General features: G+C 48.9%; 1 protein-coding gene across 1 annotated transcript in view; it reads right to left on the reverse strand.

Annotated features, from left to right (window-relative positions):
• Positions 1 to 285: 285 nt before the first annotated feature.
• The window catches only part of TRIM71 (tripartite motif containing 71), a 57,795-nt gene continuing 39,620 nt past the window's right edge, over positions 286 to 18,460 (reverse strand). The window contains 3 exon segments of the mRNA XM_014454797.2: positions 286 to 1,737; positions 5,912 to 6,046; positions 14,429 to 14,596. Of these exon segments, the coding sequence (XP_014310283.1) occupies positions 286 to 1,737; positions 5,912 to 6,046; positions 14,429 to 14,596 (1,755 nt within the window).

The following is an 18,460-nucleotide window of genomic DNA, read 5'->3' on the forward strand; positions in this document are numbered from 1 at the left end:
CCTCCACTGAACTGAGGGCCGGCTGGAGAAGGAAATGTAAAGATTTATGAGGTAGATAGAAATTATCACTTCACAGGCTCAATCCCTGCAGAAAAGATAAGTACATTCATCTGTAAAAAAAATAAAGATGAGGTAGGACTTAGGCAACGTTGTACTTTTCTTGTTCTCTTTAAACAAAAGAAAAAAAGAAATTTCCCTGAGACTGTTTCTTCCTTGAAATTCAAAAGGAGAAGAGAGAGAGAGAGAGAGATGCACACCCCAAACACAAAAGCCTAGAAAATGTGATTAGAAGATGAGGATTCGATTGTTGCCAAAGTCAACCACGACGATCATCCCATCGGGGGTGACGGCGATGCCGGAAGGACGGTCCATCTGCCCAAAGCCACTGCCCTGAGCTCCAAACTTGCACAGGAAGCTGCCGTTGGACTCGAACATCTGTACCCGGTGGTTCCTGGAATCGGCCACAATGATGCGCCCCTCCTGATCCACGGCCACGCCCTGCGGGCGCAGGAACTGCCCGTTGCCGGTGCCCTCCGAGCCCAGGAAGCGTGCAGACTGGCAATCGGGGTGAATAACCAGGAGCCGGTGGTTGTTGAAGTCGGTGACCACCAAGTGGCCCTCGTGGTTGAAGGCCACGCCCCGAGGGGAGTCAAAGTGCTTCCAGAGAGCCCCCTCGAAGCCGTACTTATTCAGGAAGACGCCGTCGGGCCCAAACAGCTGGATCCGGTGGTTCCGCGTGTCTGAGACCAGGATCTTGCCCTCGGAATTCACCGCCACATCCCAAGGGTAGTTGAACTGCCCGTTTTTGGTCCCTTTCTCGCCAAACTTGAGGAGGAACTGGCCCTCGAAGGTGAAGACCTGGATTCGATGATTGTCCTTGTCGGCCACCACGATCCTGCGGGAGGCGTCGCAGGCCACCCCGGCCGGCCGGTCGAACTGCCCGGGCCGGGAGCCCAGGGTGCCGAATTTGTGGTGGAAGGTGCCACAGGGCTTGAACACCTGGATGCGGTTGTTGCTGCGGTCGGCGACCACGATGTAGCCCTCCTTGTCCACGCTCACGCCCCAAGGACGGCAGAGCTTGCCATCGCTGTCGCCCTCGCTGCCGAAACTCAGGCCCGGGATCCCAATGCCCACGTAGCTGCGGCCCGACTTGACCACCACCTTGAAGGGGCTGTTCTCGATGTGCTGGTTGCACAGGGTGACCGACACCAGGTGCTCACCCTCCAGCTGGGGCCGGTAGCTCACCAGGTAAGTCCCGTTCTGCTGATCACTCACCTCGGCCCCAAACAGGTTGCCGTCAGGGCCCAGGACCACGGCTGACATCAGGTCGCCCCCCGAGAGACGAGGCTCTCCATCGTGGTCGTAGCCCATGACGGTGAAGGTGGCCACCTTACCCTGGAGGGCCCGCTTGAGGCCGTCGCCCGTGGCCTTGGTGAGCGGCGCGAAGGCCCCGCTGCTGACGAAGCCGAAGGACTTGATGGCGAGGTACAGTGCCTGGTCGGGGGGCGTGAACATGACCCGGTCGTCTTCCTGGGGCTGCAGGAAGCTGCGCACCGTCTTCAGCTCCTGCACCTGGGCCAGCATGCGGTCTCGGGCCAGCAGGATGTCCAGCGCCCGGCCCTCCTCCAGGACCTGCTGGACGGCGCTGATGGTGCTCTCCAGCTTGTTGAGGTTCTGCCGCAGCTTTTCCACCTGCAGGTACAGAGACTTGGCCTTCACCTGGCGGATCTTCTCTACCTGGAGGGAAAGGTGAGGACAGGGAGAGAGGACACAGAGGCTTAGAGCCAAGCACAGAGGCTTAGAGCCCATCACCTGACACTAGTCAGGAAGAACCCTCGGACAAATCCGTGCTGAGGAGATAATCCACAGAAACAGCTGGTCTGCACTCCTCAAACTCAGCAAAATCCAATGGCAAAAAAAGGCTGACGAACTGTTCCAGGTATAGCGGATGACTACACAGACACGACTAAATGCAATGAGTGATCCTGGATTGGGCGGGGCGGGTGTGAAAGGAACGAGGCGGGGAGAGCTGAGCTGTGCTACTAAAAATACTATTTCTTTTTTTTTTTTTAATATATTTTTATTGATTTTTTACAGAGAGGGAGGGAGAGGGATAGAGAGTTAGAAACATCGATGAGAGAGAAACATTGATCAGCTGCCTCCTGCACACTCCCCACTGGGGATGTGCCTGCAACCAAGGTACATGCCCTTGACCGGAATCGAACCTGGGACCCTTGAGTCCGCAGGCCGACGCTCTATCCGCTGAGCCACACCGGCTAGGGCTAAAAATACTATTTCTGAAATTTGACTACTGACTGAGGAGTAGTTACTAGCACAGAACTGGGATTAAACTTCCTGATTTTAATGAACTGTGTGCTTAGCTAAGAGAATGTTCTTGATCAGGGGCAATAAACAGTTTAGAACTTGGGGGATAAAGGGACATCATGTCTCCAACACCAACTTACTCTCAAGTCAGATCCATACATTTTATTATATATATACTAGTAGAGAGAGTGATGAAAATAGGGCAAAATATAAATAACTGGTGAATCTGGATAAAGGATGTGCGGAGTTCTTTTATTAACCCCTGCAACTTTCTTGTAAGTTAGAAATTAAATAAAAATTTAAAAAAAAAAACAGTCCTCTAACAAGTTGTTTATTGAGTATCTACATTGTGTCAAGGCACTGGAGGTACAGTGGCCAACGGAAAACATGGATGGTCCTTGCCCTCATAGGAGATTATACTTTTAAATGACATATACTCAAGCAAGCACACCAAAGAAACAAGGTAAGGTAATTTCTGGTGATGATGGGTGTTAGAGAGTAGAAATGGGAGATGCAAGACAGCATCTAGGGAGGCTGGATTTAGACAGAGGGATGTCAGAGACCCTTCCTTTCACAAGCCAACGGCTAAAAAGAGTGGTCCAGCCCTGACCGGTTTGGCTCAGTGGATAGAGCGTTGGCTTGTGGACTGAAGGGTCCCAGGTTTGATTCCAGTCAAGGGCATGTACCTTGGATGCAGGCGCATCCCCAGTGAGGAGTGTATAGGAGGCAGCTGATCGATGTTTCTCTCTCATCGATGTTTCTAACTCTCTCTATCCCTCTCCCTTCCTGTCTGCAAAAAAATCAATAAAATATATATTTTTTTAAAACACCACCATAAAGTCATTTTTTTAAAAAATAAATGAGTAAAAAGAGTGATCCAAGCAGAGGAAAGAATAGGCATGAAGACCCTGAGGTGGGCACTTGCCTGGAATTTCAAAAAAACTAGCGAGTTTTACGCAGGGAGAGACGTGAGTGGATGTATGTTCTTATATAACCTATAAGGAGCATGTATTGGAGAGGACAAGGGAGGAAGCAGAGACCAGCGAGCACCCAGGTGAGGGGTGATGGCATCTTAGGCCACAGTGGTGGCTGTGAAGGTGGAGAGATAGATAGAAAAGTGGCAGAAAGGATGCCAGAGGCAGAACCAGCAGGGCTTCCCAACAGCCGAGGCCAGCCTTCCACTCCCAGAAGACTGAACGGTCAGTGCTGCAACGGAGAGCCTGCAAGGCCTTGAATAAAATGCCACCCCCACCCTCACCCACAAGAAAGATACCGAGAGAGTAAAGGGAGTTGGTGAGGACCTAATTCCACTTACACCTCCTCTGGTCTCCTCTCCTCACCTCTAAGAACAGGTTTTAGAAACCGTCAATAGGAAGCCCAAAAGGCCTTACCCACAAAAGTTGGAAAAAGGAGCCCCCTAAATCTAAAATGCTATAGTAAACATGGATCCAGATCTGCCGCAGTAATTCCTGCCTCAAAGGTGGGATTTTTGTCTGACCAAGGAAAACAGAGTCATTTCTCCATTCTTTTGCATTAAGGAACTAAAAGTCCTCTAATTCTAAGTGATTTCCCCCAGGAAGGGAGCACAAAGGTCACCCAGCTAGTTCACCCTGCTTTGCAGGGGATCGTGAATGCCGACTGCTCCGAAAGCTGCAGAAAGCCTTTTTCAGCAGGCGGGGAGGCCTGGATTTTCATCGGATTTTCCCTTGGGGAGTGATAAGGTGATTTCTGACCCATTCACCTGCTTTTTCATCTGCTCACCCTGGAAGCAAGACACGAATGTGCAGAGAGGCCCTTGTGGGGACAGGTCAAAGAGAGGCTTTGTCCTTCGGTCTTGCACTGGACCAAGCCTCCAGGCTTTGGTTCTGACCCCTCAGCCAGGTGGTTGTCGCTAACCCCAAGAGGAAGCCACATCCACTGGAAATTTATAAGCCACAAGAATTAAAGGTAGTTCACCTGGCCCTCCAGTATCTCGATGTACAATAGCTGAGATGCAAAAAGGCAAAACCTTATCACAAAGAGGTGCCCGGGCAGAAAAATTTGTAATCAATAAAAGGGAGGAGGATTCCCACATGATGTGGGGCGGGGTACCATAGCAAAAAGTCAAGATAAAAGAGCGTGTCCAAAATGAGCAAGCCTATTTGGGAAGAATCTGAGAATGAGTGCTTGGGCAAGTAGAAATAATAACGTTTATTTGCACGAAGAAATGGACTCTACCCCCCCCACACACAAATTTGCTTCTCTTAGCGTCAAAACTTGCTTTCCATTCCTCCTGAAAGAAAACTGCCTTTGGAGTCAGCCTCACGGGAGGGAGGATGAGAACGTAGGTGAGATCCGCAGAAACACACAAAGGCCTTTTCATCGGCAAATCCAGAAGAGCGAGTTTGTGGCAGAGTTCACCACAGAGCTCTCAGGTTGCAAGGAGTGGGCCCCCTTTCAGTTATAATGAACATTCGTGGGTGGCATGAGGCTGACAGGCCACGGGGGCATCTGAGTGTCTGATAACCGTGTCAGGGCCACAAAGGTGCCTAAATAAAATATGTGCTGAATTAAATCTTGGGACTTTTTTCCTCCCACAGAGTCTTCCTCTTCTTGTCAAAAAAGCAACCGAGCCATATTCCTTGAGAGGTCGGACGAAGCAGAGAATTAGGAGCTAACTAAATGGGAGAGTGCAAGATCCGAGGTGGCCTTCCGTAGTGATATGTAGGGCATAGGGTCACTTACAGAAATCGAGGTACCACCTCGCTACCATCATATAGTTTGATGATCAAAACAAGCACGCTCACCCTTTATATGTGGCCTCATGTGTGCGTTCAGAGAATGTAATTACAGTGGAACTGGCGTGTGGCACAGGCCCAGTGGGTAGGGAGAGCCATCTTTCCAGCTGATTTTTAAAACGTGTATATTTGTATTGATTTCAGAGAGGGAGAGGGAGAGAGAGATAGAAACATCAATGATGAGAAAGAATCACTGATCGGCTGCCTCCTGCACGCCCCCTACCGCAACCCGGGCATGTGCCCTTGACCGGAACGGGATCTGGGACCCTTCAGTCTGCAGGTTGACGCTCGATCCACTGAGCCAAACCAGCTAGGGCTCCAGCTGATTTTTTATCTAAACAGCACACCAGTGTGCTCAGCATGCTTTCCTGCTCCAACAGGAAGAAAGGGCACACGCTCACTGCCCTCGCCAAGTGGAAAACTGGCCTTCCACAAGGGTTCAGGAAGTGCAACCAGCCAGGACACCAAAAATAAGGATGTTGCCTACTAGCCTGCTTTCCTAACAACGGCTTCGATTGTCCGTCCTGTCAGCTTCCTTCGGAGCGTGTGTGCCATAGAAAACTCGGGATTCCTTCCAGTCTTGGTACCCAACCAGGCTTCTTGTTATTTTACTGCCTGGAGTTCCAGGGACCCCTGAGTTTTTCTGCCAATGGAACTCTGGACAACTACCAAGTCATCTAAATTTAGAGCTGGGGCCCAGGATCTGACATGTGGTTCACGGAAGAAATGCTGGCCGGCCGAGGAGGCCCGGACTGGTGGGGTGCCAGGGGTGTGTGTGTGTGTGTGCGCGCGCGCACTCTCCCCATTACCTTCCACAGCAACTCGCACTCCCGCTCCTCCAGGGCCTTCTTATGTCTTGCAGTCACGGCCTTGACCTCCGACTGTACCACCTTGGCCTTCATCTCCACCTGCTCCGCCACGGTCTGGGCCTGCTCGATACTCAGCTGGAAAACCAGAAACAATTGCGTGGCATCAGAAGGACCTTCACATGCTTCAACAAAACGTTTAAGTCTGCCCCCCCAATCCCCACCAGACCTGAAAAGCGAACACCCAGGGCCCCCCAGACCGCTTGCTCCACTTCCTTGGAAAGAAAAGCAGACACTTCGGGAGAGAATGGCATCTGTCTGACATGTAACTGAAGGAGCTGCTGGCAAGCGCTGGATGTCTTTGTAGGGGAAATGGCACCTACCCGGTGAATGTCAGGACTATTAAGAGCTACTCTGACACAGTGAAACCAGTGTAGCTGGGTCGCAGCCGAAAACTGGGAATACGGATCAGATGTGAAATGCACTACCCCGGGCACGCGAACAACTTCCTTCCCACAGACTGTCTGGCCTTCTTACTGCCCACCTGGGGGAAACCCTGAAGGCTGGGCCCATCCCGCACGGGACGGTTATACAACAGGCTGCAAGCCAGCGGCTATCCATCACCTTCCTGTCATGTCATTTCCAGCCAGAACCAACCCCACATGCATACTGGGAATATTGGTCACCTCAGAAACCGTGCCCTGTGGTTAGAGACCATCAACACCACCACCACCCCCACACCCTGTACCACCAGCTCTAGTAAATCAGCCAGTTTAATCAGACGTATTATTGTTCATAAAAAATTAATCCAGACAGAAGGCCTCGTGTTTTCATTAATATTACATGACACGTCTTCAAAAGGATTTCTCTGAGATACTGAGGTATTAAATCAGGGATTCTACTAGTAAACTGACTGCTGATGGTGCAGTAGTCTTAGAGCTGGCGTCCCAAACCAGGAGGGGCCTGGGGAAGCATAGTTTGGAGCCTGACCTGGGCTCAGGAATTGGTGACGGGTGACCAACCATCCTTGTACCCTGGACAGAGGAGTATCCAGAATACGGAACACATCAAAAACTGGGGCAGTCCTGGGCAAACCAGGCTGATGATCAACACAGGAGTTGGGTAACCAGGTTCAAATCCTGGCTCCACCGCCTACTGGTTGAAAGGCCTTGAGACGAGTTCCTGGCCCCCAACCCTGGTAAAGGAGGACTGCGAGAAAAAATGCACAGAATACATGGAAAGAGCTGACCACAACAGCTGGCAAGCAAAGATTCTTCCCCAGAACTTCCAGTAGGAGCATAGCGCATTCTTGCTGACACCCTGATTTTGGACTCCTAGCCTTTAGAACTGCGAGATAACACATTCCTATTGTTTAAGTCACCCAGGTGGTGGTAAGTTGTTGAAGTAGCCCTAGGAAACTAACAAGTAGCCAACAAATGGAAGCAGATGAATTTGTCCAAATTTTCCCTTAAGATCAAAAACCAGAATGACCAACAAAGCAAGTGTGCATATAAGCAGATATAATGGGGTTTGGTAGATTTCAAATGTCTCAGGCTGTCAAGTCAAGATTCATTCAGAAAAAGAGAAACCTCACTAGACATTAAAACAAGAGACGATTTAAAGAATAGGGCTAACGAGGAATTGGAGCAGGGCTAGGCAAAGGGCACGCTGAGGATTAGAGATAGACAGTGACTGGGGGAAGTAGCCACCGACCCCTCAGGGGTTCCCAAGAATGACGAGAAGAAATTGGGGTTTTTCCCGTTCATTCTGGGAGCAGCAAAAGCAAGACATTGGAAGCAACTTCTGCAGCCAGGTTGAAAAAATGCCCCTGATAACAACACGAAGTTAAGAGGAAGAAGCGAGTCCCTTCTTCCCACTTCCAGGTAGTGGCTGGAAGGGAGTGCTGCAGCCCCAGCATCCCCTGGTGCAGGTGAGAAAGGGTGGGAGAGGAGAACTCAGTGACAGGCACACCCTGTTTTCAGGTGTGTTGGTTATTAATTAGCACAGACGTGTCCACACCTGACACAACCAAGCCTGTGTCCGTAATAACTCTTTTTTAAAAAATATGTTTTACTTATTTTAGAGAGAGGAAGGAAGAGGGAGAGATAGAAACATCAATGATGAGAGAGAATTATTAATCAGTTGCCTCCTGCACACCCCCCACTGGGGATGGAGCCCAAAAACTGGGCGTGTGCCCTGAAACAACCACTGAGCCATGCTAGTTGGACCATAATATTTCTTTTTTATTGATTTCAGAGAGGAAGGGAGCAGGAGAGATAGAAACATCAATGATGAAAAAGAAAAAAAGAAAGTAAAGGAAAAGAAAAGGAAACAACAATGATGAGAATCACTGATCAGCTGCCTCCTGCACGACCCCTATTGGGGATTGAGCCCCCCAACCCAGGCAACCGGGGCATGTGCCCTGACCAGGAATCGAACCATAACCTCCTGGTTCATAGGTCAATGCTCAACCACTGAACCACACCAACTTAATGTTTCTTCAATGATCAGCAGAGGTGGCAAAATGCTTTCTATTTTCACCAATGTCATTCATTGTATACCAAACTGATTTCTATCAAAAAAAATCACAAGATTTGAAAATAACAAGGCCAACACTCCTATAGGGCAAGAACTGGCTGGGAAAGCAACGACCACCCCCTTTGCGTGGGGGTGGGGTGGGGCGCTTATCATGTGACTCTACTCTGCTCCCTCAGGCCCTGCCAGATCCCTGCAAGCCAAGCCCTTGGGTATGGAACTCCCATTCTCTAGCAAGAACCGTTTCTTCCATTTTCCAAGCAGGTGGAAGGGGAGAAAAGCTCTTACTACAATCTCAGTCACACCCAAGCATGCAAGGATAACATCAATCCTAGGGTTGAGAGTCATAAAGGCCGTGTTGCAGACAAAATGGGTCTTTGCTTTCTAAATCGTGCACAAACCAGTCAAGCACTGCATTCCAAGATGCACAGCCAGGACCTGCTGAACTCGTTCCCATTATCAAGAAAGCAGGGCCTCTGAAGGAGACAAGAGGCAGGTGGGTTGGGGAAGATGACAGTGGGGAAGGGGCTGGGTCAACTTTGAAAACAGAAACACACTTTGCAATTAAAATTAAAACAAACAAAAAACAACCAACAAGCATGGGGCTTGAAGAAAAAAATGTTATTATCTTCTAAATGTTAACACAGAGCCAATCAAACATCTGAAATTGAGGGTCTCCATCTCGGCTGGCGAATCAGTCAGTGCATGCCAGCTGACCACTTAGTACCGAGGAGTCTGAGGCCATATGTGGGTTTCCTAGGGCGGAGTGCAGAAAGCGATTAGTGATGTCTGCCGTGGAGAACAGTGGTGGCCTAATGGCTGGTATTTAAAGTGCACCAATAACCAGAAGATAAACGTGCATAAAATCGCAGGCCACCATATCAGATAATGAAAAATACTCTACTGTACTCATATAATTGTAATCACATTTAAGAGCTTTGAAACTATGATTCATCTTAAAATTGTCAGTACATGGCTCAGTGGTTGGAGCATTGGCCTCTCTCCCTCTCCCTTCCTTTCTGAAATCAATTTAAAAAAAAATTTTTTTTTTAAATAATAGAAGGTTCTAAAAAGCAATAAAAATGATGAGGTAACACGACAAACATCTTCCATGCTTTCTTTGTTATGGGCAATTCTAGACTCTCGTCAGGGTAATTCTGTCTAGAATTAATCAAAGGATTTACTTCTGGGTGCTTTCTATAAATACAAAAAGCTAAATTAACACAGGATTTTTTTTAAAAAAACACACAGTCAATGGGAGAGATGTCTTTTTTATGTATATTCTTCCCACCCAGAAATGATTTATTAAAAGCTTACACAGAAATTAATCTTGAAAAGAAGCTGATGAGGACAACAGGATGGGAGGAAAGAAGGTGCTCAAGCCCTGGCCGGCTTGACTCATTGGACAGAGCATTGGCCTGCGGACTCAAGGATCCTGGGTTTGATTCCAGTCAAAGGCATGTGCCCGGGTTTCGGGCTTGATTCCCAGTGGGGGGCGTGCGGGAGGCAGCTGATCAATGATTCTCTCTCATCATTGATGTTTCTATCTCTCTCTCCCTCTCCTTTCCTCTCTGAAATCAATATATATATATATATATATAATTTTTTAAAGAAGGTGCTCAAGACAAGATGAGGGAGGTTAATACACAAGCTGCTTACAGGGCATGACTGCTTATTTATTCCTAGAGGCCCGGTGCATGACATTCGTGCACTGGAGGGGGGGGGGGGGGTCCCTCAGCCCAGCCTGCACCCTTTTGCAGTGCGGGAGCCCTCGGGGGATGTCCGACTGACGGCTTAGGCCTGCTCCCCAGAGCCTAAGCCACAGGTGGACATCCTTAGTGCTGCGGAGGCGGGCTGCTGTGTTCGCCAGCAGTCAGCCGGGCTTGTGGCTGAGCAGCGCTCCCCCTGTGGGAGCACACTGACCACCAGGGGGCAGCTCCAGCGTTGAGCATCTACCCCCTGGTGGTCAGTGCGCAACATAATGACCTGTCCTTCCACTGTTCGGTCATTTTCATATTATAGGACAGGAGAGCAGCCAAATATATCTCAAGCCTTCTGGCCCCAACACAAACACATAAAAGAGGATCAGTGTGTGATTCGGGGTCCAGAAGTGACCTGAAAAAAAGGCAAAAAACACCTCTAGTGCTAGTGAGTGTATATTATCTTCCAACTACAGAGGGGAAACCAATAAAACAAATATCCTCTGGCTGAAGAAAGGGAATGGAGTTTCTGAAATGTTTTTCTAAACAAAAGCTGTTAAATGTAAATTAAAACAACCCCCCAAACAGTACTGAGCCCATACACATTGTAAAATATATTCCTGGGTTACTAATACTCATTTAAAGGTGGTGTAAACGCCCTAACCGATTTGGCTCAGTGGATAGAGCGTCGGCCTGCAGACTGAAGGGTCCCGGGTTCGATTCTGGTCAAGGGCATGTACCTTGGTTTCGGGCCCATCCCCAGTGGGGGATGTGCAGGAGGCAGCTGATCAATGTCTCTCTCTCACTGATGTTTCTAACTCTCTATCCCTCTCCCTTCCTCTCTGTAAAAAAAAAAAAAAAATCAATAAAATATATTTTAAAAATTAAAAAAAAAAAATAAAGGTGGTGTAAAGTTGATATGGACTTAAATCTACTACCTGTCTACCTGCAGATGTGGATGCCTAGTATCCTTTACTTTGAGGTGTTAAATGCTCATTCATTTGCTCCAAAGGGAACTCCCTGTGCCCAAGGAGGAATGAAGGAAGACAGGCCAGTTAAGGGCCCTTCCCTGGGATTTTGTATATGGACTAGAGGCCCGGTGCACAAAATTCGTGCGGGGAGGGGGGGTGTCCCTCAGCCCGGCCTGTACCCTCTCGCAATCTGGAACCCCTCAGGCGATGCCCAACTGTCCGACTGCCAGTTTAGGCCCAATCCCACAGGGATCCCTGCAGATAGGGCCTAAACTGGCAGTTGGACATCCCTCTTGCAATCCAGGACCACTGGCTCCTAACTGCTCGCCTATCTGCCTGATTGCCCCTAGCCACTCTGCCTGCCTGTCTCATCGCCCCTAACCACTCGCTGGGGGGGCGGGGCTGGCCGGGGTAAGGGGCCGTGGTCATTCTGGTCTCTGGTTTTTCTGTTCTGGTCTCTGTTTTTTTCTGCTGTTTCTGTCACTGGGCTTTTATTATATAGGATGTTCCAGCCTCCTCCACCGACCTCAAAAGGGAAGAGGAGAGGGGAAAAGGATACCCACTCTTTCCCTGAGGGTGGCTTGCTGAACGGTGCAGGCCTGAAGCGATCGCCACTTAAGCCCACCTTTCTCTCAGCACTACATGGACAAGCCCAGATCCAGTAGCAAGAATGAGGTTACCATGGAGAGAGGGACAGAGCTAAATGATTGACAGTGCTGGCACCAAGGTCTGCGTCCCTGGATACCTGAAGCCTGATCCATCCATATTCTTCTACCTGGTCACCTGAGACTATTCATTCCCTTTTAGTCAATGGCAACCAAGAGTCCTAATTAAGGCAGCATGGGAAATTTTTAAATTAGGTCATGGTGTATTCAAGTTCTTCAACCATGATTTTTCTTCGTATTTGGGGGGTGCGTGCGGTGGTGGGGGGTTGCACATGCATAAGAAGGGGTTGGGGAGCTAGAGAGAGGACACCTGCTCACATGCTTCCCAAATGAGAAACTGTTAGTTTTGGATTCAAACTGCAATTCTATTCACCCTTAGTGTGCCTCTGGCAGGTTACTTGAGGTTAATTTCTTTGGAGCAATGTGTTCTCTTTGCAAAATGGAAAGAATGACACCCACACCATAAAAGCACTACTATGTATGCAGAAAGTACCTATTTCAGTGCCTGGAACAAAGCAGGGGCTCAGTAAACAGGTTTGGTAGTCCTCACTGAAGAAAAGGGAAGGCCGATTGGTTAAGATCTGGTTGTTTGGGCAAAGCAATTAATTTTGTTCCTCCATTTCCGTTATTTGTAATAGAAAAAAAAATGTTTCCTTGATCTACTTTTGGAGATAGTTTAAATTAGTTCACTAGAGAGAGTAGGCATTCTCAGCATAGTTGTGGCAGCTTTCCACCATGGCAAGCTGGAGTGTCCGCAGGGGACCTTAGTCTATTAGGATGATCAAAGAAATGATAAAAGACAAGCAGGAGATAAGGGACAAAATTAATCCAAAAATCTAGATTAACATTGCATCTGTACAACCTAAAACAATTATGCTTAGACATTAAGCTCAGTTCTCATTTTTGTGCAAAATGGTGTAATATGTTACTCTTGCTTTAACATGAAGAGTGACCATTTTAATTTTTTTTAATGTATATATATATATATATTTATTGATTGGTTTCAGAGAGGGAGAGAGAGAGATAGAAACATCAACAATGAGAGAGAATCATCGATCAGCTATCTCCTGCACACCCTCTTACTGGGGATTGAGCCTGCAAGCCGGGAATGTGCCCTGAAGGGGAATCCAACGGGCAACCTTTTGGTGCACAAACGCAAGGCACCCAACGGAGCCACACCAGCAAGGGTGACATCAGTGGTTCTTTAAACTCCCCAGGTGACGGTGTCTTAAAAAGAAGCCTGCAGGGCAAGCACTTGACAAGGTCCTAACTGTAGTGGCATAAAAAATGGAAACCACAAACCACTTCATTCACAGGGCCACAGTCATTAAGATAGAATAGAAATAAAACAGAGTATGTACCAGTGAGGATGCTGACACGTGAGATGTAACAGCAACCACAGGACAGAGACACTCTGAAGGCATAATAAGAATATGACAGAATAAATCATTCTGGAAACAGACTCTCAAACCTTCAATTTTAGGACGTGGATATCAGACAATTTGACTCATCAGAAAGATTACTTCAACATCACGCACAGGAAAGTGACAGCTGTGGAGAAATATATTAAAATCTAAACCATCCTTAAACCATCTTCCCTAGAGCACATGGTCAGTTCTTCAACCACTTTCCTAAAAGATACTTTAAAAAAAAAATAGATTTTATTGATTTTTTACAGACAGGAAGGGAGAGGGATAGAGAGTTAGAAACATCGATGAGAGAGAAACATCGATCAGCTGCCTCCTGAACACCCCCTCTACTGGGGATGTGCCCACAACCAAGGTACATGCCCTTAACCGGAATCGAACCTGGGACCCTTCAGTCTATAGGCCAATGCTCTATCCACTGAGCCAAACCGATTAGGGCTAAAAGATGCTTTTTTAACAATTCACTTATTCAAATACTCTAACAATAGTTTCCTATTCTATTTCTGCTCAAGGATTAGCAGTGTTGATTTTTCCAGCTTAGCCTACAAAACAAAGGCTAACACATCTCATGGTGTTTCCATGTTCCTAAAACCTGGATCAGGCAAGGAGATTCATAATCAGTTCAGGCACACAATATTACCTGACTGCGTGAGAGAACGGTGCTATGCCCCAAAGTTACGTGTGTCCCCAACCCCAAAGAGATAGAAATTAAACAGAAACAAGAGTCTAAATGACCGGGATGTGACTTGATCACCCAGGGAAGAAGTTTTGAGACTCTGAACCTTATGGGAAAGTGCCCATAACTCGCTTCTTTCTCATCTATAAATAAATAAATCTGAATAGCAAAGGTCTCTATCTGAAAAGCATCAAGCTCCCAGGCCTTCTGTGTAGTCCACCTGGAATTGGGGAGGGGCTGGATGGGAAACAGACAGATGAGGTGATAGGGGCCCAGGCTACGTGTATGGAACAAGCCTAGACCAGCCATTAACTTTGGCCACATCCTAACCTGCACAAGACTTCAAGGTGGTCCCCACCCCCGTGCCCCAGCCCCAGGGATTATTGCTGCATGGATATCACATGAGCTCACTTGGGTCATTGTTCCACCAAGGCCCCCACACACTGGCGTCTGCCCAGTAATCTACACACGCCATCTGAAAGGTAGTGGGAAAGGTTTTATGCACAAGGAAGTAGGTGAAGGGTGGGTGGGGAAGGAAGGACTGACCTGGATCGCCTGGCGGCCCTGCTGGGCGTCAGCCAGCAGCTGGATGGTGAGTGCCCGGGAGTCCTGCAGTGCCTCCTGGAGGTAGATGAAGCTGTGGCCCCCGTGCCGGCCCATTGTACACTCACGACAGATGGGCACCGAGCAAGTGTCACAGTAGAGGTGCAGCACCTGGAGACCAGAGAGGGGACAGGCATGAATGAGAGCCGCGGGCCTGGGGACAGAAAGGACAGCAACAGGGGCTCTGGCTCCCAGGCTCCCAGCCTCTCCCCTCCCAATAACCTCGCACACACCCTACAAGGGCAGGGAGCAGTGTAGTCAACTGTGAGCCCAACTTGCTCTTCTCCCCACCCCGCCCGGTCAAAAGAAAGACAACCATCATTCCACTCCAGTTTCATTCAGAAACATAACTGAGACACTTCACAGGCAATATTATTTCCTTATATCTTAGATTTAATTACCCAGAAATATTCGAAGACGATGTTTTCCTGATCTGAGATTCGTAGCCCAAAAGAAAGCACACACCAGAAATTTTCTCTCACCACCCTGCCCCTGGGCATATGAAGCAAGGTTAGGCCAATATCCATCAGCCTCACACCACAGGTTGCTGGCCACCCTCCCCGCCACGGAGGTTAGCACAACATGCAGAGCACGGTTCCCCAGGCACTCAAGCAAGCTAAGGGCTTAAGCTCCTGGAAGGAAGGCAAAAAGCTAGTGGGGTAAGGTCAGCCAGCTTCTTGTCTTTCTTCTTCCTGCCAAGTTGTCCCAAGGAGTTGACCCGGGGAGGCAGCCCATGCTGAGAGAGCCGATGTTCTGTATTTCCCTCGGGCCCAGCATGCTGGGAGGGAGGGAGAGGAAGGGCTGGCACCACCTCCACCTGCTGATAAATGAGGAGCTCTCAAGAGCGACAGCTCTTTGGCTCAGAAACTGGGCCAGTCTCGTATCCCTCCACAGAGCAGGGCACTTAGCACCACTCTCCGTAAATGTTTGCTGGATTGCTTTCAAGAGCAGAGCTTAAATCTGCCTCTGGTACACTTGGGCGTGAGGCAAAGCCAGCCAACACGCAACAGGAGGCCAGGGGAGTGGTGTCCAAGGGGGTTCTCTCACATACACAGTGCACCATGCACTTCATCTCCAGGTGAAGACAAGAGGTTGTGAGGTGCTTAAGGCCACACAGCTAGCAAGGGCAGAGCAAGGAGGCCAACCTAAGACTAATTCTTTTTTTTTTTTTAATTGAATTCATTGCAGTGACACGGGTTACCAAAATTATACAGGTTCAGGTGCACAGTTGTACAACACGCCATCTGTACACTGTACTACTGTGTGTGAACGGAGACTTCTAAAGAGTTGCTTCCAACCCATGCCTGGTACCGGCCTCCGCATGCAGAGCCCACAGCACCTTGCTAGGTCTCCTGGAGGTCAAAGGGGTTCCAGAGCCCATCCAGGCTGAGAAGCAGAGACAGGGAGACAGAGAGGCAGAGATAAGGAGGGAGAGTTAGTGGGAGCCCCGAGGCAAACAGTGAGAATGCTGTTTCTCTCCTTTTCCAGATCCGTGTATTAACCCATCAAGTCTTGGCATGAAGCATACCCACTAGGAAAGGCTCTCCCAGGCAGCTCAGCCCAGTCAACAGGCCTGCTCCCCTCTGGGCTGGAGGCAAAGATTGAGGATCTTCCGTTCCTACTTTTAAGAACTGGCTCCGACGTGGCATGTTTTATGGAGTCTATATTACAGGAGGGAGAACGTGGTCAGGTTCATAGTCTTCTACCGTTTTTGCCATCCAGCGAGATGCCGTTCAGGAGCCATCGTAGACTGAAAACCAAGTGTTGGCAACTGGCCTTCTTCGAGACCAATCACTCTCAAAAGGAGGCCCGCCATGTGGAGATGAACTCATCTTTCTAATCTGGCAAACCCAAAATTCTCTATCTCACCTTAAATACTCACCACAAGACGCGACACTGGATGCATTTGGGGGAAATTCCCGGGGTCTTTTTCTTTTTTTTCTTTTTAATGATGTGATGCTAAAGCAATTCGCCCACAGGTTTCAGCCACTTTGCTCCCTCCATTTGTCATGGGAAGAAAGGAATCACCCCGATGCTAATGACAAGTGTAAAAACCTCCCATCAGAAGGTTCCTTTTAAATTAGAATGAGGCATGCTGGCCAGCCTTCTGTCTCCTGCCCACAGTTGAGCAATCTTCTCTACCTCTTCTCAGGACCAGCCTGTTGTCCGACAGCTGTGTGGACTGACCAGCTGTGTGGGAGACAGCTCATCTATCTGCACAGGCAGTTAGTTGAGTGACAAAGAACCTTAGGCTGTTCACCTGAGCCTGGCTCTACCTGGTCATGGGACAAGCTAGCCAGTCTGACTAGGTACCTCAGGAGACCTCTTCTACCCCAGAAACCCCAAGAACCCTGTCTCTAGGGTCTCAACCTCAGAAACCAAGAGGCTTGGAAATAATAACTCTGGGCCAAAGCAGGAAGCCAGGCTCCTCCAGGGGCCAGTTGTGCAACTGCCAGGAATTAAGGGGATTTTTCTGGGTTTTAGAGGTTTGTGAAAATTGGAACCTGGTGAATCCGACGAGTGAGAGGTGTCGAAGAATTCTGCAGGTGAAGTGGCCAGAAAAGAAATCCTGGCCAGAGGGTGGAAGGAGCGGGATGCCCGAAGCCCCTGGCACCAGGCCCCTCACATGTGCAGGCTGGAACCCCCAAAATGGACAAAGGGGGTCCCGGGTCCCTGGATGCAATCCCACCTGGCATCATTTCACATGAGATGGATGCAGCTCTAGGCCATGCTGGGGCTGGGCGTGGGGAGCACCCAGCCAGTTGGTCAGAAAAAGCTGTGGGTGAGTAGAACCATAGCCGCATGGTGCTTGTAATTAATAAATCACTGACTTTAAAAACAACAACAACACAGATTGTCCCAAATACTGAAAATGTGATCCATTATATAAACTGTCTAATAAAAAGTTGGGAGTAGAACTTTGGGGAAGATTTCGCACTCCGTTTAGAAGCTCCGCATCTCATCTGCTTGAAATTTCTAAAGTCGAAAACCCACCATTTCAGAGCCTGTGAAACACGAGCCATAGGTAAGGATGTGTACATGGGTGCAATTCTCTGAATCAGCTGCAAGATATTTTAACAGAGCAAACTGGGAAACCCACGTCTTCCAAAGAAAGGGCTGTGTGGAGGGTCCAAGGCCAGATATGTAGCAGAGGCCATGAACTATGGCTCCAGGAAGGGGGGCAGGGGGCGAGGAGCAGGCCTCTGGTGGGAGGAATTCCAGGGCCTGGGGCTGCCTGTTTGGGGCTTCCCGGGCAGATGCACAGACACGCCCCCACCCCCACCTCCTCCCGCCCCTGCATGGCGACAATCTGGCTGCCCCAGCTGAATGGAGCAGGCTCGACCTCTGACCTGGCAAGTGACCACCCTCTTCCCTGCCCCCAGCTTCCAGGAGGCCCCACCCACTGCCTTCCTCTCCCAAAATTTCTAAAATACCAGGCAGAGACAAAGACCTAGGAATGTGGGCCCTGCAGGAGAGGAAGGGGGAGGTTAAAGAAAAAATAAATAAATAAAAATACCAAGTAGGCAGGTTTACCTTAGCCAGAGCTTAAATAAAGTGCTTTGTTAACGAATAAGACTGTGTGTGCGCGTGCGCTTTACACAACCTACTTTTTCTAATACCTGCGATCCAACAAGGAATTCGTCCACACCGCACACATCTGTAAGAACGAGCTTCTAGTTTCAAACACAACTGCCCCCATCAGTGAAGAACGCAAGCGCAAAGGACGGACGGGCCTCTCGTAGGCAAAATACCCCACAAATGAAATACAATATATGGACCGCTGTTAAAGTTACCTGAGATTTTTTTCCCCCTAACATCGCTTAAAATGACTGGGGACGACATCTGGCCTCCCACAAACTCTGGCTCAGACAGAAAGGGGTCCCCACCCACCCAAAAGGGCTTCTTCTTAAGTTTCCCACGATAGAAACGGAGTGAATGAAGAATGACTGGTGACAACCAGAAGCCTTATCAGTG

The sequence above is a fragment of the Myotis lucifugus genome, unplaced genomic scaffold (genome assembly GCF_000147115.1).
Source record: "Myotis lucifugus unplaced genomic scaffold, Myoluc2.0 scaffold_39, whole genome shotgun sequence".
Lineage (NCBI taxonomy): Eukaryota > Metazoa > Chordata > Mammalia > Chiroptera > Vespertilionidae > Myotis > Myotis lucifugus.